At 40.8% G+C, this 24,654-nt stretch overlaps 1 protein-coding gene across 1 annotated transcript in view; it reads right to left on the bottom strand.

The window, feature by feature from the left end:
• Nucleotides 1-867: 867 nt before the first annotated feature.
• Nucleotides 868-24,654, bottom strand: part of akap1b (A kinase (PRKA) anchor protein 1b) — a 25,839-nt gene continuing 2,052 nt past the window's right edge. The window contains exons 2-11 of the mRNA XM_051397928.1: nt 18,318-19,930; nt 15,082-15,206; nt 13,685-13,811; nt 13,365-13,492; nt 12,430-12,607; nt 10,946-11,096; nt 8,221-8,288; nt 7,962-8,035; nt 7,818-7,883; nt 868-6,264 (exon numbers count right to left, since the gene is read on the bottom strand). Coding sequence (XP_051253888.1) covers nt 6,202-6,264; nt 7,818-7,883; nt 7,962-8,035; nt 8,221-8,288; nt 10,946-11,096; nt 12,430-12,607; nt 13,365-13,492; nt 13,685-13,811; nt 15,082-15,206; nt 18,318-19,905 — 2,568 coding nt within the window. The 5' untranslated portion in view covers nt 19,906-19,930 and the 3' untranslated portion in view covers nt 868-6,201. The remainder of the gene's footprint in view (nt 6,265-7,817; nt 7,884-7,961; nt 8,036-8,220; nt 8,289-10,945; nt 11,097-12,429; nt 12,608-13,364; nt 13,493-13,684; nt 13,812-15,081; nt 15,207-18,317; nt 19,931-24,654) is intronic.

Genomic DNA, 24,654 nt, shown 5'->3' with positions numbered 1-24,654 from the left:
CATATTTAGTATATATTTTAGCTGTAATACGAGATCGTTTCCAGCTATGGTCGAGTCAAAACTGCGCAGCCAATGAGCGCAGAGCAACCCGCAGTATGTCACGTCCGCTGGCCAAAACGCAGAACTCGAGGCTTCAAAACGGTTCTCCACGAACCAACGGGTGACGTCACGATAGCTTCACACGTGATACACTGTAACTTTGATATTCACTGAAGCTTTCACTACATCCTGACAGCAGTACATGAGATAATGTGTGAAACAATCAGGTTCCTCCGGCTCCTCCTAGTGCTCCTAATGGTATTTATAAGAATCCACCGATCAGAGCCGGGAAAGATAGAAAGACACTTTGGGTTTGAAGGCTTGAAGATAGTTGATTGTTGAGTCTCATTCCCAGAGTCCCAACGCGTCTGTATTTGACACCCTAAGAAGGCGACTCAACAATCAATTACCTTTCTCTGCTCTGATTGGTTGTTTTCGGTCAGGCCCGGGGGATTTGTACTACTGTCTGGATATAATTAGTTTCAGCAAATATGTTAAACTTTAAAACAGAAAGATCCATTTATTACACATTTATAAATGATGTAATGCTTATATTTACTTTTAATTTAATTTTGGTGCATTTAGTGGTCTATTTATTTTTTGATGTTGGCGGTTTCAGTCCTCCATAAGAACTACACCACTATGTTGTATAATTTCATCAAATACTGAGCACTTATTTTGCAGCAGTATTCTGCCATGCACATACAAAACATTTTTTTCCCCTATTTGATGCTCTTATCAAATGTCCATTGACCAACAAAACAATGTGACCAAGACTTCCCATAAACCAATTAATCACCAATGAAGACGTGGAGAAAGTACCATAAACACTTTCAATAACTTTTATTTTTCCCCCTAATAGATCTGTACAATCAACAAATCAAACTTAAGCTGAGCCTAGCAAAAATCGATCTGTACACGTTAAATGCTTTTGGGCACAAGAGCTTAACACCCATTTAAATAATCAAATTATGACTTGTCTAGCTATGCAAACACTTAAAAATCAGTCCCACAGCTTGAGAACATTGAGTGACTCTGAAAGAGGGGAGGCAGGATGAACCAGAACAAACCAAACAGAAAAAAAGATGTTCCCTTTATGTGTCTCTCTCCAGTGTTATAGAAAAGTACAGTCAAATATCTTATTTACAGAGAAATTAACAAAACTCTAGTTTGATCAAACTGATTTTTTTGAGGGTCTCTGGGTTGTTGGGGGGGGACAAGTATGGCATATTTAATCTGGATTAAAAAAAGAAGGGACAGACAGTTCATGTAAAACAGAGGAAGGATGCACACAAGCCAACGACAGACAATATGGCTACTGCTCCGATTCCAGCACCAACACGTGGACTTCCACAACTCATACAAGCCTTGTATGTAATTCATTGTCACAATGCCCAACATCCTAACCATCTGGATTTGATCTTTTCCAAGCTAAATCGTACCCATTTCCTCCATCAGCAACCCTAAAACATGTTGATTCACTAACCAAACACCAAATTAACCATTCCTGAGATACATTATTGAAGTTATGTATTATTGAGTTTTTAAAGTGTTATGCTGACAGCTGTTATGCAGTTAACTTTCCTACTTCATAGTTGTGTCAAACACGTAAAGCCCACCCTTTCCCCCATTATGTCCTTCAATTTGTCAAAATAAAGCTGCCTTATTGCTAGAGTAACAGTGATTTCATTCCCATTGAAGACTCAAGAATAAAAAATCTGAAACACATAGAATTCATGTTATTTAGAATTACAATTCCGTACAGGGTTCATTCAGCCCCATCAGTGCAAACACAGGGAAGGTCCGTCTTCATGACACTGGATAAACATTATGAATCAACATATGGAAAAAAAAAAAAATCTATACTACAGTGATGAGACACAATCAGATGCACACTGAACTGAAAGTAGAAGGTAAAAATGCTGTTGCAGCATGTTGTAGTACTGTGGTTCTCCCAGCTCAACACAGCCCTGTTCTTCAGATGTGGTTTAACTGATCCAAAGGGCTGTTTCATCAGCAAGATTATCAGGTAATGACAGGATTACTTAAAAACAGTTTAATAAACTAGGTTTAAATAATAAAAGTTATAATGGAAACTTAGTCCTTCAGTCTAGTCATTCTCAGGCTCACTTAGCTTTCCTTAAGTTCCTGTATCAGTTTTCTCTTTACATGTCTTTGTTCTCACATTTCAATTTATCTGGCCACATTAACTTGGAGTGGGCTTTATGACAGTTTAATCCAGGTTTGTTCACTAAAGACATGATGCTTAGGCTAAACTGGTGTTATTGTGGAATAATGGCACATTATGGGAGTGAGAACCGGTGAGAACACCATGAGGAATCTTAATCACAAGAATGTTGCCATCTGGGGCCTGTATCACAAAGTGAGATTGGGTGGTTAGCTGGCTACCTTTTGCCTTGATCTCGTATCTGGATCCCAAAGCTAGCTCACTTTTAACCAAGGTTGATTACCATGGCAACAGCAACAAATACTAGAACAGTAGAATCACTTTGTGGTTCCAGGTGTCCACTCTGTTAGAACTATTTTAAACCCAAAGGAGATACTTCACTAAATAGCTTATAATGAACGGTAATTATATGGCCATTCCTTATAGTATCAATGTCTTTACACTGCTTTTTGAAGTCTGTTGTTTCTTGTTGGAAAATAAATCCACAGTTAAAGCTACAGTAGGTAACATTTATTAAAATAATTCATAAGTCAAATTAGCTGTAATTTTCATTATATCCTGACACTAATACATGACAGATTGTTGAGCCTCATTCTGAGGGGGTCAATTATCTTTCTCTGCTCTGATTGGTTGTTTTTGTTCAGGCCCGGTGGAGTCTTGCAAATGCCATTAGGAGGACTAAGAGGAGCCAGAGGAACCTGATTATTTCACAGATTTTCTGTCTGTACTATGGTCAGGGTATAGTCAAAGTTTCAACAATAAAGCTTTTTATTAATTTGTTTTATAAAAGTTACCTACTGCAGCTTTAATTCACTCCCACTGAATAATGCAACATTTTGGTCAGAACCTCAGGAGGTGTCAAATTATGTTCAACTTGGAACAAAGTACTTTCGACACAAGACAAACCCAATTACAAAGAGACAATTCTTACACCTATTTATATCAATAACTGTACTTTCATATTGTTGAAATTGTGTGTTAATATATTATACATTTCCAACCTCCTTATGCTTCATCTTGTGTCAGATGAAGTACTCCACTCATGGTTTAGATGTTTGTAATTACCAACTCTGCCTCTTTCACATGAACACAGTCAGACTGGAAGACCTAGAATTAACAGAGCCAGTAGATGCCCAGCTGTGTGATACTACGTTTGGCTTAGTGAGGACAGGGATCCACAACGAGAGCCAGACTAAGTTGTACTTGCTTCATGATACGGCCCCTGAAACCAGAATTATATCAACATTTCTCAGATCTGGAATTGCTGCTATTACAATAGATGCAAATAAAGTAGTGTAGAAAGTTAACTCCACATATGAAGAACAAGGCCGTGCTCTGTAATGCATCACAATTTAACACACAGGGCAACAGGTGACGGACCACCGAGACTTCAGTTTATCACGAATGTCAACACAGTGAGGAGCACATACAGAGGTGCTCCTGGGCTGGTTTACCATGCACACTAATGACACTAACTCAACTCAGATCAACAGTTAACATTAGGTGAAGAGCAGCACTGCAAACTAAATCTTTTGTAGTGTTTCCTTTTCATTGTAGTGGCTCCCTCATGGCTTCAAGTCCTCACAGAGCTTCAGGATAACAGCAGCAACCCCTATTGCCTTCACACAGTCCACAGCACATGAATCACTGACAGGGTATTAAAGACTGCATCACAGCTCAGAACATCCAGATGTCTTTGGAGTTATTAAACCGGAGGACACCCATGAGACACATATAGGTAATGGTACACCAGTGAAGACCTCTAGCAGCTTTGTTTTCCTTCAGTTTTAGATGTTTAACCATTTGTTACCAAGTATTTTATTAGATTCAAAAATGCACTCTGATTCTGTTATGGTGCCGTTAAAAATATGGAGTTCCTGATCCTGTCCATTTTGTATTTATTTAAAAAAATAAATTAATCTTTCAGGACTTTGGGAACACTAAGGGCCCTTCCACACCAACCTTACTGGTTTGAGCCGAACCAACATAAACAAACAGCCGAACGTGGGTCCGGATCAGAGTGAACCATGGTTCAGTTTGTTTCTAGTGTGAACACATTTTTTTTTTTGGAAAGTTCAGACTTTTGGACCAATAACAGGAAGTTGTGGCAGGCTATCAGCAGAGTCAAAAAAGGAAAAACAATGCACCAAAACAAATGAGCCACAGAATTCAAAAAGAGTTTTGAGTATTGCGCTTGAAGGTAGTACTGCTGTTAGTAATGCACTTAGGGATGGGACGATACATGTTCCTGCATATCGCAATGCTCTCATAATACTCATTAGTATATCATGGTGACTTTGGATTATTGGGATAATTGTGCATTGGGATCTATCTAGCTCGCAAGCATACAGTCTTGATTTCCAAATTTATTTTTGAATTGTCACAATTGGGAGTCTGCATCTTTCCAAAATCGTCGGCCTGTCACCATGGCTGAGGCCTTGGCTTGAGTAACCCTCACAAAAAAGTGAAATCAGTTGTGTGGAAATAACTGGATTCCAAACTAAAGATCGACAGGGAGATGGGGGAGGCCCATCTGTGAGGCCAAACGTATGTATGTATGTATGTATGTATGTATGTATGTATGTATGTATGTTTTTACATTTGTCAAAGCAATTAGGATAATTGTGACATGAAATTTTCGTATTGTCCCATGCCTAAATGCAATAGTATTATAGTTGAAACTAAATGAACCTGTTCATTTATGTTTCTACATTTATTCAAACTGCAATAGAAGGCTAACCGCTGAATTGATAACACCCTGACATCCGACGCACTCTAGTCTACAAACCAATCATCTGCAGGTATAGCAGCTCATGTAGGTGATGATGACATGATGTATGTCATGTATATTTCTTTAGTGTGCTTGCATAATTGCAATGTGAACTAAAACTAACTGGATCAAATGTATATAATATAACAAAAACATGCACCTTGGTTCGGACTTTCAGGTGTGAAATGCCCTAAATTTGGGGTTTTGAAGGTGCTATAACAAAATCAGAGCAGATCTTTTGTGTCAGTTTTTAAAAACAGAACATATGTCAGTTGAGGATTATAAATGGTGCCTACATTATGATCTGTATCTTCCGCCGTATGTTGCCAATGCCTCTTGGAAATACTGAGTTAAAGAAATCCGTCCCAACTTGGCAGTTTGAAAAGCTGTTCCGACTGCCCTTTGTCTGGTAGGTTGAAACTCCTGGCTCCTCAGTGCAAGTTGGTGGGGGAAAAAGTAGAGCAGAGAGACAACTGCCTCGCTCCTCTGTCCTAGTTAGAGGGGCAGCAGCAGCAGCTCTGGATGGTGACCCCAGAGAAGTCCATGTCTCCTGAGGCCACGTGGTAGACCAACTGTGTGTTCCACCAGGGACCACCCTCTGACCTCCTCTGCTTTTTGTTGTGCCATCACCCTTCAGTCTCTGTAGCCTGTCTGCCCCAAAATCCTATCCAGACAAGAAATCTGCTAAATCAAAATGTACAGGCCTACAGACGACTCAAACTCAAAACCGTTTACAATTGTCTACAGACTGATGGAGGTGTCTGTCCGTCCACACAGCGTGATGATCCACAGACAGTGAGCAAAGGCCCAGATCAAAAATGATGGTGGGATGGGGGAGGAAAAAAAATATTGGTTGAACCTTTATTTAGTTACAATATAGATCTTTTTTAAAAATTGTACAAGTACCTCTTCTTTTCCTTCTTGCAGTTCTTTTTGTGTACAAGAACAAGAGGGGAAGGTTGTCTTATTCTGAAGCAGTGCTGTGTTCTTGTAGATTATGCCTGCAGATAATTTTTAAATTTATTTTCAGGGGGAGGGGAGGGGAGGAGGGGACAACAAAAAAAAAAAAGAAAAGAAAAGAAAGGAAAAACAATCTTCTTAGATCCAGTGGTATATCTGGTGGGGCTAGGACCCCAGGGTCCCAGACTGCTGATCACAAGAGAATAAAGGGGGTGGGTGGGGGGTGGAGGTCAGAGCACTGAGTTCAAAATCCATCCACCCAAACACCCAGGCCCCTCTCCACCAGCGTACGGTTCACTGATATCACCTAGAGGAGGAGAAATATTCTCATTATTCAAAATGATGGCCTGGTCAATACAAACAAAAATAAAACCCTTTTAATCAGAACAACAACAGAGTCATGTCACACAACATTCTACTGCTTTGAGTTTCTCTTTTTAAAAATCAAACAAATTTGCTTATTTTCATTTGTTTCAATTGCTGTTACCAGGCTTTCTGCAGGTTTCAACGGGTTAAAGACTTTTTAAGAGCATTATGAATGCAGTTTAAGACCTTTTTTATTTCCATACTGGCAAAAAGGATATTAAGGAAAATCTGTATAAAATCGATTCTACAATAAAGCCTAATAGGTCTATAGTCTATAGGGATGGACAACATGCTTCAAATTAATATCCACAATATCTGTAACCGGAGATTACTTGATTGAAGGTCTGGGTTTTGGTTGCAGCGGGGCGAATGTGAATCATTGAGTGAATTGCATGCAACTGTGACGTGACAAAAATAAAGAAATACTTCGTTTATACTTCAAGACCACATAAGTGTGTTTTTCAAGTGGTTTTTGCTTTTGGTTTTGAATAGACTATTTCTTCTGGAAAATACAACTTTATACAAATAACTCAAACTACATTCATCCAACACATTTTTAAGGCCTGTCATATTTAAAGCACTAGTGTGTTGGATTTAGTGGCATCTAGTGGTGTAGTGGCAGATCACATCACCCTCCCCTTCCAAGCACAAAAGTAGAAACCACAGTGGCTGTGAAAGTCCCTATTTACAGCCAGCGTTGGGTTTGTCTGTTCTGGGTTACTGTAGAAACATGGTGGTTCAACATAGCTGCCTCTGTAGAAGAGGACCCTCTCCCTCTGTAGATAAAAACAGCTCATTCTAAGGTAACAAAAACACAACAATTCTTATTTTACACTTTATATACACTAATGAAAACATACCTATGAATAATATATTCCATTTCTGACAATAACATTTTACACACTGGCCCTTTAACACATTTTAAGACCTTAAAATTTAGATTATTTGATTTTCGACTTTATTTAAGGCTTTTGGACACTGTGGATACCCTGTATTAAACCAATGTAATTGAAATAAAACACTTTGATTCAGTTGAATGTAAAATTTCCTGTTTCACATTAAAGGCCTGCCAGGAAAGGTAGAGATTGTCCTTTGAGGCATGTGAAACCTACCACCTGCTACCAACAACACCAAAATGAAAAAACATCAAACCAAACGGAATTAGTGAGTAGGATTATTTCCTTATTTCTGACTAAATGACTTGAGTATGGCATTGCTCAGTTGTTGAACGGATGAATTAGTGATGTGGACATTATTTTGACTAGAACACGAAAACAGGGAGGAAGTGACATTTGAATTCAAAACAGAAGCAGATAAGAATACAGATGTCTGACTAATATATGATGAAATAAACCCAAAGAGTAAGTTAAGAACACAGACCTGTCTGTTTCAGAAAACACTTTTAAAAAAAGCGTATAAAATAACTACCAATACAGGTATACAACATACATTAAAACTATAAATGTACGTCACATATAGAACGGAGCACTGTACCTCATCCCCGACCATGTTCCACAGGTGGACGAGCGGGAGACCTGTGTTGTTATCGTAGTTTGACACCTTTAGAAAGAGAAAGACAAACGGCCAGTTGGTTGGAGTTGACACATTGGAGTGCTTTAGTAAGGACGGTGCTTTTACCTGTGCAAGCAATGCCACTCCTCTGGTCATCTCCTCCATCGCTGACGTGGCCTCTGCTGAAAAACGGTCCTCTCCTGATGGACATTTTACACATAAGTCAGAACAACAATAGCTCCAACGTCTGCAGCTTTCAGAAAACTAGACCATTATAGCTCACATACTTGGTCAACAGACTGACCAACCAGTACTGCCACTGTCAAGCTATTATTGGACGCTTATCTATAGGTTTTAAAATGTGTCAACACAAACAATGCTGTACCTGGAAGTGGGGCGATGTTATCAAGCAATACTTCAGCACCTTGAAACGGTAGTGTTACAAAATCGGACCTGGAAAATAAAAAGGAGAAAATCTATCTCATACAGTATACACTTTACAATTTACACACATTATAGATTATATATAAGGCCTATGGTCAGGCCTTTCACTGATCCGCTACAGTTCGCCTACCAGCCCCGCCTGGGAGTTGAGGACGGCATCATCTACCTGCTGAACAGAGTCTACACTCATCTGGATAAGCTGGTGAGCACTGTGAGAGTCATGTTCTTTAAGTTCTCCAGTGCTTTTAACACCATCCTCTACTGGGTGAGAAGATGGCTGCGATGCAGGTGGAGGCCCCCATCGTGTCCTGGATTGTTGATTACCTGATGGGCAGACCACAGTACGTACGCCTACAGAACTGTGTGTCTGACAGGGTGGTCAGCAACACTGGGGCCCCACAGGGGACTGTCCTCTCTCCCTTCCTCTTCACCCTCTTCACCTCGGACTTTAACTATTGCACTGAGTCCTGTCATCTTCAGAAGTTTTCTGATGACTCAGCAATAGTTGGCTGCACTGATGATGAGAATGAATACAGGACTGTTGTGGGCAACTTTGTCACTTGGAGTGAGCTGAATCATCTGCAGCTCAATGTGACAAAGACAAAGGAGCTCATAGTGGAGCTCCACTCTGAGGAGGGCGAAAACACTGGTGACCCCTGTTCCCATCCAGGGGGTCCCTGTGGACACTGTAGAGGAGTATAAGTACCTGGGGGTGTACTTTAATAACAAGTTGGACTGGACCAGAAACACAGAGGCGGTCTACAAGAAGGGCCAAAGCCGACTCATTTTCCTGAGGAGGCTGAGGTCCTTTAACATCTGCCGGACGATGCTGAGGACGTTCTATGAGTCTGTTGTGGCTAGTGCGATCTTCTTCGCTGTCACATGCTGGGGCAGTGGGCTGAGGGTCGTAGACAACAACAATCTAAATAAACTAATCAGGAGGGCCGGCGATGTCGTGGGGGAGGAGCTGGACACCCTGACGTGACCCTGACCGTGGCAGAGAGGAGGATGCTATCCAGGCTTCAGTCCATCTTGGACAATGTCTCTCACCCTCTCTACGACACACTGGCTCAGCAGAGGAGCACCTTCAGCAGAAGACTCCTCTCACCCAGACGCACCACAGAGCGCCACAGGAAATCATTCCTGCCTGTGGTCATTAAACTTTACAACGGCTCCCTCAGAGAGTCAGACACCCCCTCTCCGTAATACATAGTCTTAAACATAGTTACTGTACTGTCACTTTACACTTGCCATTTTTGCACATTTGAAAGTGTGACTTTAAACTGTACATTTTAAACCTTTTATATTCTTAATTTTTAATATATTCTTAATATATTGTATGTCCTATTCTGTTTTTTTCAATTACATATGGAGTATAGGTAACAAAAGTAATTCCCCCCTGGGATTATTAAAGTATTTCTGATTCTGATTAAATATGTGTTGTTACATATGGTAATCCATGATGACAACGTTAAAACATTTCAGAAGCTTTTATAAATTTAAAATGATCTCATTTACAGCTGGTGGGTCGCGTTTTTCCATTCCATTCTGGGTTACTGTAGAAACATGCCAGTTCAGACTCTCTAGAAGAGGACCCGCTCCTTCTGTAGACAAATGGCTCATTCTTAAGTAACAACACACGATTCTTACTTCCATTTCTGACAACAGATCCTCCTAAATGTTACACACTGGACCTTTAATGTAAGCTGAAAGCACAGACTTTGTGTTATTCTGTCATGCAATTACCATAGTTACAGTTTGGGTAAGACTAGCCCAGTCTACGGGCCCGAACCAGACCCAAACAACATTTCTATATGTTTTTTTCAAACCCGGTCTGGGTATCCAGCCGGCACGGAAACTTTTAACCTAATGGTAATAGAAGAAGAAAGGTCACATGAATTTCCACTGCTAATGTATAATATGGGTAAACTGGGTATTATGATGGTACGCATTTGTTCAGCCTCAGAACACAAAGAAATTTGTGTGAACTACAAAAGTTACATTTCAGATCATAAATATTACATTTCAGTACTTAAGTGTTAGCAAACTGTGTCAGTATGTCACTGGAAATAAAACAGAAGTTTAGTACACTAAAATACCAGGTGTGACAAAGCTCACTGGTGATATCTTTCACTGCTTTTGGACAGTAATTATAGATGAGGAGAGGAGCAGAAGCAGAGACAAGGCATGTCTACAGCAGCTCAGACCTACAGGGCACCAGGAAAAAGCTTTGTAAATGGGTATAGCTCAGTTTCTTGAAGACTGCCAGTACAACAGTGGGTTGGATACAAAATCTTATCGCTTTAAAATCATTTTACATATGTGGAGAAATATGTCTGCCATCTTTAATGTTTTAAGTGAGTAATATTCCATTATTTGTGATTAAAAAATAAAATAAAAAATAATTCTGGAAAATGTATTTTGTGATAATACAGACAGTACAGCTGGTTACCTGCATGGGGACTGCACTTGTTTCTACACTGTAACAAGATTCAGTAGATACATTTTAATACATCTTTAGTCTAGGACTATTTCCAGTTCAAGAAACTGCCCCTAGAGGGCAGATTTTGACCCTTACCACAGCAACTGCTAGCACTGGACCTGATGTATCCTAAATGGCACTGTTCTCTCGGATGACACAGTTGTAACACAGACCTCTGACTCACCTTATTTGTCGTAGTGAGTCGATCTTCACTCTGTCGTAGCCGCCATAATCAACATATCTAATCTCCACTTCATTCGTTTCTTTATAGAAGGTGATAACCTGAGCTCTCCACCAGGCTCCTTCCACAGCTGGAGCTGCACAGATCACACCAACTGGACACGGACGGACACACACACGGACGGACACACACGGACGGACGGACACACACACAGACGGACACACACGGACACACACAGGGAGAGAGAGAGAGAGAGAAAGACTGTTAATCGAGTAAGCAGCATCATGACAGTCATTACTTTAATACGAGCATTTTCACTATAGTTATTGGATACAAGAACAGCAGTTTTAACTGATTTTGATCCATTAATCAGGGAAAATACCTGAATACCAAAATGATTTGTGTAAATAGATACATAGCTTGTACAGATCTCTTCCTGAACAGATTTTCCAATGAGCAAATGGATTTATTAGTTGAGCTTTTGAAATTGTGGTAAAATCACAAATCTGCCATCTTAAAATACAGTGGTTGGTTTGTTTGCTTTCACACCACAAACCAACTGCTAAAGAGAGACCAAGGGTGCTGCTGCTGGAGGAACAACTTGTCAAACCAAATGATTACTGCCACTGAGTTGCTAAATTGTTAAAATATTTACACTTAAGACAAACTGTCCTGTGTTGCTCCCTTTATAGTTTAGTTATTAGTGTGTGTTCCCCCTTTGTGTCTAAAATGGTCTATTGAGCAATTATATCCCTCTTTGGGTTCAGTTTGGTCTTTAAAGTTCTATTTAGTTTGTTAAGATATAGTCTCAGTTAAGTTTAGTTGATCTTTCACAGACCAAGAACTTTTGTTGTTCATTGCTCCCTCTGAGCACAGTGTGGGAGGAGAGACCCCTGTCTAATAAGGGAAAGTGAAGCACTTTAACATCTGCTAAGTTTATCTGCTGTCAGATCCTCTGACACAAACATGTTGTCATGTTTGTTTTATAAATCAAAGTGAAAAGAATATTTCCTGCATAGGTGACACATTGGTCTTAAGTTTGTGAAAAACACAAATATATAAAACACGTAAAACAAAGTACATTACACACCTCTTTACACAGATTTATTGTTCTGAACAAGCTCTGGTACCAACATTAACAATACTGCCTCTTACTATAGTGTGGATAAAAATGACAACCACAACAACCAGAAACTCACTAGTAACACTATGGTGCACACAAACGGGACAAAAAAAGGGAGTGAAATCAGTTTTCTTTTCTCAGGGTGGTATAGCCTCTGGGACAACATTTAGACAATCAGGAGGCTATTTCCTTAAAAACAGCACTGGTGTAAAACCAGTGGTTTTCCCCTCCTCAACCAAAGCTTCAAATGCCCATTAATGAAAGTGGGGGATTTTTGAGGTTGCTGAAGATGTAGTTCTAGCTGCCTATGGGGTCAAAGAGTGACTTATACTGCAGAACTGACCCCCCGTCTGACCAAGGTTACCTTCAGCGGGTGAGGGCAGAGCAGGAGTGCCCGGCTGGGAGTAGCAGAGGAACATCTGCTGGTCGAGGCTTCTCAGGGCATGGTAGGTGGGGTGGGTGTGCTGCTGGACAAAGACGTGGCCAGCCGAGACGATGTTCACCACTATCACTTCGACTGTCACTCCGCTGGGGAGCAGAAGCTGAGGAGGAAAATGAATGACACAAGAGGAACTGTTACCCTTCCAGTATCTGTTACCCTTTCCTATTGCTAAAGCCACAGCAAAAAAGGAGCATCCTTAGATATTTCAATGACACGAGTGCTAGGGTTGGGCAGATTTTTCTCATTTTCAAATGGGCTTGATATTAAGCCACATACCATACAGGACCGATAACACTGAATTTCACCCCTAGGTGTCATACATGATTCAGCTGCCCGAGTGGAACAGAATGACAGTTTTCCACAACACGTTCTTATAAATATTTCACAATAAAAGCCTTGTTAGAAAATTAAGGGTTTCTGTCCACAGAGGGCTTTTAATTTGAAACACATACAGGTAGTGTTGATGTTCTATTAACAGTGTAATGCAGCAACTTGAATTGGGTTACAGACTGTACTAGCTTGTTAGCTTAGTTCTTTTTGTCTTGTTCACTCTACAAAAAGGACAAATTAAGAGATTTCAACTAGCACCAAATTGTAAATGTTATAAAGAGTTCGGTCTAGACCTGCTCTATTTGAAAAGTGTCCTGAAATAACTTCTGTTATGACTTGGTGCTATACAAATAAAATTGAATTGAATTTTGAAAAAAAAATTGGGGTTGAAATATGCTAGAAAGCATGAAAATCAAGGCATTTTCAAGATATTATTAGTCGTGCTAGTCTGGCTGCTCTGTGCCATGCTTTATTTTGAGAGTTGATTTTTAGCCGCTACAAAATGTTGCCACAGACCCCATCCTTACCCAGGAGGTCATGGGAAGTGATGGCAATGTGAGCGGAGGTGGCGGAGGTGCATAAAGGTTGGTCAAGTCCAGATCCTTAAACTTCTTCCCAATCAAGGACAGGGCTTTATCAACCTGTTGCTGCGTACCTGGAGAGAGATCAAACACAAGTCTAGTTTTAGGCCCAAAATTACACTGATATAGTGGAAAATAGTTTTTCATTGAAATACTCAGATTTCTCTCATCTAGTAAGAATCTGGGTTTCCACATAAATCAATTTCCTTCCCCCAACCCCTTCAAAAGTCTTTAGGGGATGTGGGGACCTGGTTCACCTGACTTACCCTCTATGTGACAGATCTGGAACTCCTGTGTGTAAGGCAGGGTGGAGATGTAGATCTTCGCGCCAGAATTCTGCTTCAGGAAACTCACATATCTCCCTTGTTTCCCTATTAACCGCCCTACAAGATGCTGTTAAAAGAAGAGACTGTAACATGTCAAAAGGACAGTTCATTTGTACAAAACAGTGTTTAAAGACCAAACCCCAAGAGCCTAGCCACACCTGGACAAATTGACATCATAGATTCACTACAAATCTTTTACATTTTGTCTTTGGACTACCTATCTTAAAATATAAATATTATAATAAATATTTTCTTAAATATTTCACTAATGTTTTGCCCCCAGCGTAGAATTTAAGTCAAGGTGGCAGTCTTTGCCCTCAGCCCGTGGACTTGGCCCACTACCCTATACTGTAAATGATTAACTGGTAGATTGTGTGAGCGTTATGAATGGTGGGTGTGTTTACTCTCACTTAAAATAACCGCTGTGAAACCGCCGGCTTTGTCGCTACTGCTTTCCGTCTCTCTCTTAAACAAATGGATGCAATTCAAAAGAAGCTTCTTGGTATTGTTATTTTACAGCATAAACTGCAAGCCAGACACAGACCTTGAAGTCTGAAAGACAATCATCCTTGGCTCAAAATTTATTTTTTCCCCTCAGTGTCCTGCTACTGTCCTGAATTCTACTTTCAAGTGTCCCAGACTTTACAGCCATTGCTCCAAAATAAACAGTTGCTCATTAAACCTTTCCTAAGTACAAGAGTTCATACACAACTACATACACTTTACAACAGTGCGATAATTATTATTATTATTATAACACTTTCATAAACTGCACATTAGATGACATGTAAAATAATACATGTATTGACAGTGACCAGTATGGTGCAGATAAACTAACCTGTCACTAAGCCCCGCCCTCCTCAGTTAGTTTACCCAAATAAACTGGAAATTTGCTCTGATATTTTACAAGCTGGATATTTTACAAGTTTCCCTACAGTCCTAGAAACATCCCAGGCACTATCTTTGTTGTCCCAGGTGCTTTTTTTTTTTTTTAAGTTGTCCCAGGAACAAAAGGGACATCCTAAATTTCAAGTGCCGGCCCTGCAGGCCCCACCACCACAACCTAAGCGCATTTTCACTGCTGCTCCTGATGCAGTCTGATTGGCCCCAAGTGGTGTGCTACCACCACAATTTGCCAAAGTCAGAACCCTGAAATTAAAGACGGATACCAATATTGATATTTTCGATTAAAACTAAAATTGGGCACAATTTGGCGCTTATTATTATTATTACTGAAAGGACTTCTCCTGTGAGGTGGTGTACATTGTGAAGGACGTTGACACGTCACACTGATAATTATGTATGGTTGGATATGTGTGTCGGTTGTCCTGACTCACCTTTGGCACCTCAATTTCCCAGATGATGAGCTCAGAGCTCAAGGAGGCAGCGTGGTTGCTCTGGCTTTCTCCAGCACCCATAGTGCAGCCACTGTCCACTGAGTCCATACTGTTTACATCAGAGCCTGGACACACACACACAAAAAAAATCATAATCTCCTTTACCAGCACTTTTTACAGCAACATAGATGTTTCAGGATCCAGTGCTCATTTTAAGCAATTAGTGTATTCGTTAACACAGAGGTTTATAAAGTGTGAGTTGGGGTTGTTACCGTTTTTCCCACTTTACCAGACTCAGAAAATAATAAATGCCTTAGGATAGAACTTTATTTATGCATTTGGTACAGTCTGAAGTCATGTCAAAGAACAACATTAGGCTATCTTGGCTCAATTGTTGAGTGCCTATGGGCTCAATTAACAATCATTAGGTGGGACCTTTTCCCAAGCTTTGCCTGAGGGGAGGCCCACAGTCTCTGACTTTGAAAAGCCCTGCTTTAAGAGAAATCATTACTACAGTTGTGAGACATCAGCATGATACTGGAAAGAACTGCATCTACACTGTAGTTTATACCCCACTTTGTCACATTTGGTATGAAGTCACTTTTTCTGGCCTAATGTCTCCAATCATGTCCCTCCACAAGTTACTGAGTTGATAGTGAAAGGGTTTTTACTAGTGCTGTCAGTTAAACGCGTTAACGCAAACCCATTTTAACGGAGTCAATTTTTTTTATCGCAAGATTAACGTTCTTTTTGACCTAGCACACTTTGTAGTTTTTTTCATACGCTGTTGCAACAACTAGTAACGTTAGAAAAACTACAACACCACACCGGATCTAGCTAGACCGGAAACAAAACAACAGGCACGCCGCACACACTTGTTTAAGAGTAGTAGACGTTATGTTTTGAGTGGATGGCGAGCGTGAGACGCCGAAATGGATGCCAATAATATTCTGAATGAAAAGTTTACTTTTAAAAAGTTGCCAAATGGTTCCATTGACAAGACCAAAGTGATCTGTGTGTTTTGTCGTTGTGAACTGAGCTATCATCGCAGCACGTCCAGTCTGAAATACCACTTGATGGCCAAGCACACAGCTGATGTGAATTCTCCTCCCCCTCGTCAAGGCCAGGCGACAATGGATGATTTTTCAATAAAAACAACATTTGCACAAAGCAAGCCGATCCACTTTTCCATGGTGATAAGAGCATTAAATGAGAAAAAAATAATGGGACAAAAAGAAATCAAGGGACATTTAGAATAGATAAAAATGTGCGATTAATTGCGAGTTAACTATGACATTAATGTGATTAATCGCGATTAAATATTTTAATCGTTTGACAGCACTAGTTTTTACAATTTGTCACGGTTTCACAATTCATAAAGCTTTCCACCTACTAACAATTGCTTTCCATAATGTGAGCATTCAACATTTAAAAAACTTTTTATTCAAATTCAAATTTACTTTAATTCAAATAATTTGTAACTCTACGTCGACCAATTTGGGTTTTTCAGTGGCCAATATTTAAAGAGCACAGCGGCCGATGGTGGATATACAATGCTAATATCAAAAGGACAATAAAATAATGTATAGTTCCATTACCCTTCTTCAAAGCAGTTATTTAATCGTAGGATAAACACAGGTGTTACCAATGACTAATTAAAGGACCAGTGTGTAGGATTTTGTGGCATGTAGTGGAACTGAACACCGCTGACAATTGTCTGACAACCTGGGAAAGGGAACGAGTTGTGAAGTGTGTAGAAGAAACTAAGTTGGCCACGGAATTCACAAAAATAAAAATAAAAAATCAGCCTTTCCACTGAGCCAACTTGTACAATATGACTCCGTTTGACCTGAATGGAGTGGAACCTTAATTAGCATCATTGGTAACACCTGTGTTTACCCCATTTCCTGTCAAAATAGCTGATGTGAAAAAGTTCTGTTAATCCCCGCACATTACAATCTAATATACACCGTAATCTTAGCCAACAACATGTTTTAGAGGTAATTTGAATGAATTCATGAAACAGTTCGGCTGCAGATTTCAGAATGTGGACAGTACTTAAGAGGGAGCGGGGTGCAGTATGTCAGGAGATCATTCTCACCCATATTTCAATTCAATTCAATTTTATTTGTATAGCGCCAATTCATAACAGAAGTTATCTCAGGACACTTTTCAAATAGAACAGGTCTAGACCGAACTCTTTAAAAATATACATACATATAGGACCACTTGTTTTTATGTGACAATAGTGTAGTTCCATACTTGAATAACAGGGTGGCAACAACTGAACAAACTATATGACAACTGAGCAAACACCTGAAAAAGCTATCAATTGACTTTGCTGTTCCTACAGTCAGCAATAAACGTTCACTCCCAAAATGTTTTCTGATCTGCTCGACTTGCTTTATTAATTTACTGTTAAAACACTTAAATATACTTTAACATGATGCACACTTTCAACATTGGCCCTGCTACACTCAAGAGTTTTTCCTCTTAAAACAAATACTGATGCCATTCACTCATCAATTCTAATCAGTCCTACTGCATCAGTCTTCATTCATACTGTACAGCAGTAAACAACTTTACTTATGTAGCACCTTTCAAAAGCTACAAAAGTTACGAATAACGTTTGTTATTTGTTTACCAAAAAAAGCATTATTGGCCAATATATCATTATCAGATTTTTAAACCTGCCAAAACTTATGGGCCTCAAAAATACAGTTCTGGTCTGGCTATACTCGGCAACACACTCACGGACTCAGAAGTGCATTCCTTGTAAGTCCCACTGTCAAATCATCAAGCGTGTGAGGGCTAGCATGCAGACTTTTTTGAGGCCTTCATGCAAACGTTGAAGGCATTTCTGCTGACTTAGGCTGAGGGAATTACCCACAGCTCTGAAGTGTGTGAAACTGATGAAAACCTCTCGTCAACTCCGTAAGATGTTAAACCAGGTAGACAGTCCCTTAAGTGCACTGGCCATGAATAAAGTAAAAAAACACATAAAATAAGTCCCAAACTCACAATTGTACGCAACATGTTTTGGCATTGTCCAGGTAAAGTGATATGTCGCTGTCCCCTTCCTATTTATACCATTTTGGGCCCTTGCAGCCTCGCGCACTCAAGCACGTACGAGGTGACATCAACTAAGTGAGAGTTTAGATGTGAGGACCTTGCTGATTACACAGCTGCTTACACTAATAACCAGAATAAAATGACAACGAAATTTGCTTTCTCACCTCCAGACTGGTCTGTCTCCCCCTCACACGTCCCATGAGCGCCATTCCTCAAGCCCATTCCATTGAGCCTTTTTATCTCACATACAGAATCCACCGAGTTTTCTTCAGTTTCGGCCAAAACCGTTGCCTCTGTGGCGGTCTCAACCAATGACTGAGGCTGTGTGGCTTCTTTTGCTGACAAGTCTGTAACCTGGATCACATCCATTTGGTTGTCAAACATGCTGTTCTGGAGGTCCTCACTGCTGATGCCATCCTCAGAGTGGCATGTGCTGCAGGCTGAGTCCTCAGCCAGCACGGCTGCTTCATCACTTTTCAGTTTCGTGTTTAGCAAAGGGGCACTTTGTGCTGCTGGGTGTGATGGTGTTGGCCAATGGCCTCTCTGTGCACTGTTTGTCTGATAAACCCTGTGACTGACCTCAACAGGCTCCCATACTGGAGTTGAGGAGCATCCGTTAGACATCCCTTGCCCCTCCTTCTCTGTTGCCTCTCTAGACTCACAGCCTATCTGAGAGGGGCTCATCAGTAGATGGTGGTTCTGCTGTGCTGCTGTGATTGGCTCCTGTTGGGAGAATAGTCTTCCACTACCCAGCGGTGTGCTGCTACTGCAGCTGGAGTGGCTGTTGCCTGTGACCTGGCAGCTGGTGACACCAAGGACCTCCTGGGTGGCTGCCGAGATGACCTCAGTTATGAGTCCAGATGCCAGAAGCTCCAGATCTTGCTCCTCTGCACTGTCGCTGTGTACTTGGATGTCCTCTGAGGTCACTGATTTGGTAGTGGAGTCTTGGACCGTGGTCAGGGCTGTGGAGGCCGGAGCCAGGGCAGGGAAGGTGGGCGTGCTGGTTAGAATGTGTTGGTGGAAGTCCTGCACTGAAGGGGGGGTCTCTATAGAGTCAGCCTCTGAGGGGGTCACTCTCTGCACTTTGGCTGGGGTGACTACACAAACAACCATCTCATCTTGTGTATTAACAGTGCTGTGGTGCTTTGCAACTTCCCCCTCTGGCTCAGGCCTCTCTGCATCAGAAAGGTGTGCTGTTGGGGGGGAGGAGCTGCTGACTTTGGTAGACAAGATGTCATCTTCTACTATGGCTGGATCTTTCTCCAGCCCTTTTACCAAGGCAGGTGATGCACTTTCCTCTGGGTCTTTATGGTCTTTCACTGACACCTGCAGGCTGTCTTCTTTGCCAGGTGATGGTAGGTTCCAGACTGGGGGTTTATGGACTTCCTCTGGTCTTAATCTCCCAAGGTAAGCAGCAGATTCTTCAGAACTTTGTTGCAGTAAAGGTGCTGCTTCCGTGTCCTGGACTTGGATCTGGGAAATATTTTCATGTTCTGGTCTCTGGTTACTGACCATTAGAGGTATGTGGGTGGGGCTTTCTGTGTCATTTGTGGGGGATACAGTGCCTTTCTCAACCAAACCGTTGCTACCCTCTGCTGGAGATGTTCTAAGGCCCATAGCGGTTGGAGCCCCCTCTGGGCTGTCATGGCTGATGAGCCGCTCTTTCTTCCGTGAGATGTACCACCACCAGCCGATCAGTGCCAGGACTCCAGGCAGTGTGTAGGGCACGACAGAACGAAACCTCAGCGGCATTTCCTCAGGACACTAACAGCTACACCTGAAAGTTACAAAGACACAAACAGATTTGTATTAGTTGAGGGAAATTTCAAACTGAAAAACAATTTACAGCAAATCTGAGAAAACCGGTCACAATCTGCCTATTGATTGCAGGTTAATTTAAGGATTAACTTTCATTTTACCCTTAAATTTAGTCTTTGTGACCGAATGAAAGACCAAGCAGCTATGAAATTAGTTAAAAGTCATCAATTAAATCTCATGAAATCTTCTGGAGAATGTAATACAAATGCATTCCATTTGTACATTCACATAGTAACTTGGCTTGGGGGTTAAGCTGACCATGAACCACAGCACTCTCTGTTTGGGTCCAGCTGGGAAACTGTTTCATGCAATTTCCTCTCTGTTTATTTTCTGTACTCTGCTGTACAGTTGGGAAACAAGTTTTATGTCTGATGCCTAATACACTGAACACCTATATTGGACCCCAATCCAAATCATGCAGTTGGCTTGGTCATGATATTACGTTTTGGAAAAATGTATCGATTCTAGGTTCAAGGTCACTTCATTTGTACCCATATGTAGGTTTGCAGGCAAGACAAGGCATTCCTCTTGGAAAAAAATATAAAAAAACCAACAACTAAGACAATAGACAAACATGATAAAGTTACATGCAAAGATGTGTGGCAGTGGTTTTCATTTATTAACTACTTGAGAAATAACTGGCACACTACAACAGAATATGAATCTTTAAAATAGGATCTAAAACTTCTGCACTAACCGTTTTTTTTTTTGTTTACCGCTCAGGTTGCAGAAAAAGTAGGGCCATGATGCTGGATGTTACAGGGACTGTGACCAATATAAATGCAGATTGCACTGTTTTGTGCCCTGCCCTCACCAGTGCCTGAAGCCCCAACCAAAACAAGGCTGTTTCCAGTCTAAATGTCTGCTAAAACTCTGATGCTGAAGAGTGTCATGACCATTCCAGCTGTGTGGTTATTTTATTCAGAGCCTTAACACTCCTTTTGACTCCTTTATACTCTGTGGGAAATGCTCCACTAGAAAGACAAGCCCTTAGATCTCAAAGTCAAACATACAGCAAAGAATGAACAGGCAAGAACACAGAAGGTTGAAGGTCTTACACTTACAATATAATTAGCTTGTCAAATCAGCCCCAACTGAAGAAACAAATAGCCCTCCATAAGCAATTCCTAGTGTCCCACCTTACAGGAGGTGACTCCCTGTCAGTGTTAAAAAAAGGCCATGTGCACATGCCTTTCCTTAACAGACCAGGACAAGACTGCCTCCACCAGGAGGAATGCATCACATGGGGTGGATGTGAGCCAATCACAACCTGCCATGCTTCCCGACACGGCTCTCATTGGCAGCTGCTCTTAAGTTCTCGTGTGTGTACATATACAAGGAGTTTGTCAGGGAGGAAGCCCCAATGAGCCTGGACTTTTGACCTCTGTGGCTGCTGGCACTCAACAGGCTAGCAGCAGAGTCCTGGGATATACTTTAACATTCAGAAAAACAGACAGAATGGCTTTATAAGAAATTGTTGTTGCAGAGCAAGAAATACAAAAAGACAACGGCTAATGTGCGTTTTTATGAATATAGCACAGTGTGAGATGTTGTGAAAAATCCCTGGTATCCTACTACTTTAATGATTTAGCGATCTGAAATACATTTCTGAAAACTCGAATGTCACCATTTAGACTAGAGGGTGCAAACATGTCAATGTACCTAGGCTATGGCCCTTGTCTTGAATAATGAATAGCCATGAAGACTCATTTCCAAAAAGGTGGGAAAGACTACACCATCCACACATTAGGCCGTGGAGGAACCCATTGTGGTTTACAGGTGCATAAAAGTACTAGACAATTTGAGTTTATGACCAAACAACTCCGTATTTCTTAAAAACTTCACCCTTGACCTTTACTAATGTAATCCTGTACACATTTCATATTTGTCCATCTGGTTTAATCAATTTACTTAATCCATTTTCTCAGAATGATTATGGTGTTGAGTTACTGTAGCAACAGCAACTAACATTACAGGCTGTTGTAGCGGGTCCAATCAGTACATCAGGCATATTGCCAATGAGCTTCACTGTTTGAAAAATCAAAACAAGCATGGACAACTCTACGCACATCTACTAACTCTAACTCTACAACAAATTACCAAATCCACATTACCCATGTAATAGGCACCGATCCGATACCACGTCATTTATTAGGAATAGGAATCTATTTACTGGTTAGCTCCGTAAGCTCTGACACAGTTCTTCTTCGCAGCTCTTAAAACAGTTGCGCTGTGCTGCCATCGCCAGCTGCTGTTTTAGAGGGGCGAAGAAGAATTGATCACCTGACACCTGTTAAAAGGAGCTAACATTAGCGCATCATGTCGGCGGTTTGGCAGTACTTTACAGTGGATGTTCCCACCAGTAAGACAGCGACATGAAGCAATTTCAAGGGGTGGCACTAGTGTTGCAAATTTCAACACCAGCTAAAGAGCATGACGAATTTACCAAAGCTAAGGGGGGAAAAGAAGGACGAACTGCAGCAGCAAACTCTGGAAACTGCCTTCCAGCGACGAGATAAATTCAGCCAAAAAGCAACAAAGATAACCGACAAAATTTTGGAGTTTATTGTCCTGGATGACCAACCCCTGTCTGTCGTCGAAAAAATGTGGGATTTCGCCGCTTAATGGAGCATTTGGAGCCAAGGTACTTGGCTGCACTTTCATTTTTTTTTTATAATTATTCCTACATTTGTTGAATTAAGTTGATGTTGCACTACTGTTTTATACTGTTCTATTAAAAAATAAATTTAAAAATAAATGGCTTCCATTTGCTGTATTCATTCATGTTTTACAAAGGGTTTAACCTGAGCCAGGCCTTACCACAATGATGATCATATCACAGTCATGCAGGCGTAGTATGATTTTTTTCTTTTTTCTTAACACACTGGTATCGGCCGATACCCACAGCACGAGTATCGGAATCGGTATCGGGAGGGAGAAAATGGTATCGGAACATCTCTAATTTGTTGTATTACAAAAAGTTGCAGTTGGTTGTCAGAGCATCCTTGAGGGCACCATAGTTTCTCTTACTAACTTGTAAGGCGACAGTAAAGTGAGGGAGTTGCACATTGGACCTATAGGTTTATTATTGGTATAGAATTTAAGTCATTCTGCTCTGCCTTTTATTATTCAACAAATTTCCCCAGTGAGAGCAGTGGCTACCTCGGTAGTGGCTAATGCAGGTCCAAACTAAATAAAAAGTTCAGTTTTGCAATGGATAATATGAAAAGAATGTGGCTGCATCCACAATAAACTGGTGAGATGGATGAACTCATCGTGGCAAGCAACACCTTTAAACATGAATGAAAAACCATTTGCACCACAGTCTGTGATTAAAGTAGATTACAGCCTGCATGGCAGAATAATATGATGTTGTGCCACCTTTGCGCATTGTTTGTTTCAAGTAAAGCTACATAATCCATGAAATTTAAGCTGCAGTAGGTAACTTTGATAAAAGTATCCTTGTAAACCTTTGCTGAAACTTTCACTATATCGTGACAGTAGAACATGAGACAGATAATCTGTGAAAAATTCAGGTTGCTCTGGCTCCTCCTAATGGTATTTCAGGAATCCACCGGGCCTCATTAAAAGAACAAAAATCAGAGCTGAGAAAGATGGTTAACTGTTGAGTCTCATTCCCAGGTCATCAAATACAGATGCTGGGAATAAGACTCAACAATCAACTATCTTCAAGCCAAACCAAAGTGTTTTACTTGGCTCAGATTATCCGTCTCGTCTACTACTGTGAAAGTTTCAGCAAATGATTAAAGCTTTGTTTTTGTAAAAGTTACCTACTGCAGCTTTAACTCAACTCTGACATGAAAATGTGCAAGCAAAAACAAAGCTTTCATGTAAGTAACACTGCTTTTATGTAGACTACACCTAGGCTTATCTTTCAACTTCTGTGTATTACATAAATAATCTAGGTCATCTTGGAGATCAACCATGAACAACAAATAAACGGGGTCTGAGGATGCAGATTTAGTAGAAATGAACTCTATGGAGGATGTTAAAAATGACTCCTGCAATTCAAGCAGCCATGTGCAATAGTTAAAGTGAATTCAATATCAAATCAACAACGGAAAACTTTCCATATGGGTGCCTGAACTAAAACAGAAAAGGTGCTGATGAGCGTGTACATGTGTCTGTGAAATGGTGGCCAGCACTACATTCACCTTGGACAAGGTTACAATAGAAGTTACACACACTCAAATCTAGAGCACTCAGTAGAGAGCAGACTGCTGTTCATTGGTGCTTTTTTTGACCTTAAAGTCAAGATTCAGAGTGTGACCTTGGGGTCCTGAAAGGGGAGTGGCCAGGCTGTATTTACATGTTACAGACGTACAACGTGCTGAGCACAGGCAGACTAAGCAGCTTTCACAATGGACACAGGACAACCTTCCTTTTAACAACACACCATCCCTGTACACTAACGGGACATACACTCAATCCATCCGTGACATTGTGGAACACTGACACAGGAATTGCATATAACCGGAATTGTAGAGTGGCCCTCGTTTCAGCACATTACCGTAACATTTCACTCGATACTTCAAGGAATTCATGTCTGGAGAAATTCGTACGCCGTCTTGTCAAAGGATGACACAATGTACCGGGGCTTCACTGCTACAGTCAAGTTTTAACTTCACTGGCGTTTCTGTTAGCTTGCTACAACAACAACAA

This window comes from Dicentrarchus labrax, unplaced genomic scaffold (genome assembly GCF_905237075.1).
Source record: "Dicentrarchus labrax unplaced genomic scaffold, dlabrax2021, whole genome shotgun sequence".
Taxonomy (NCBI): domain Eukaryota; kingdom Metazoa; phylum Chordata; class Actinopteri; family Moronidae; genus Dicentrarchus; species Dicentrarchus labrax.
This window is presented reverse-complemented; position numbering and strand designations above follow the sequence as displayed.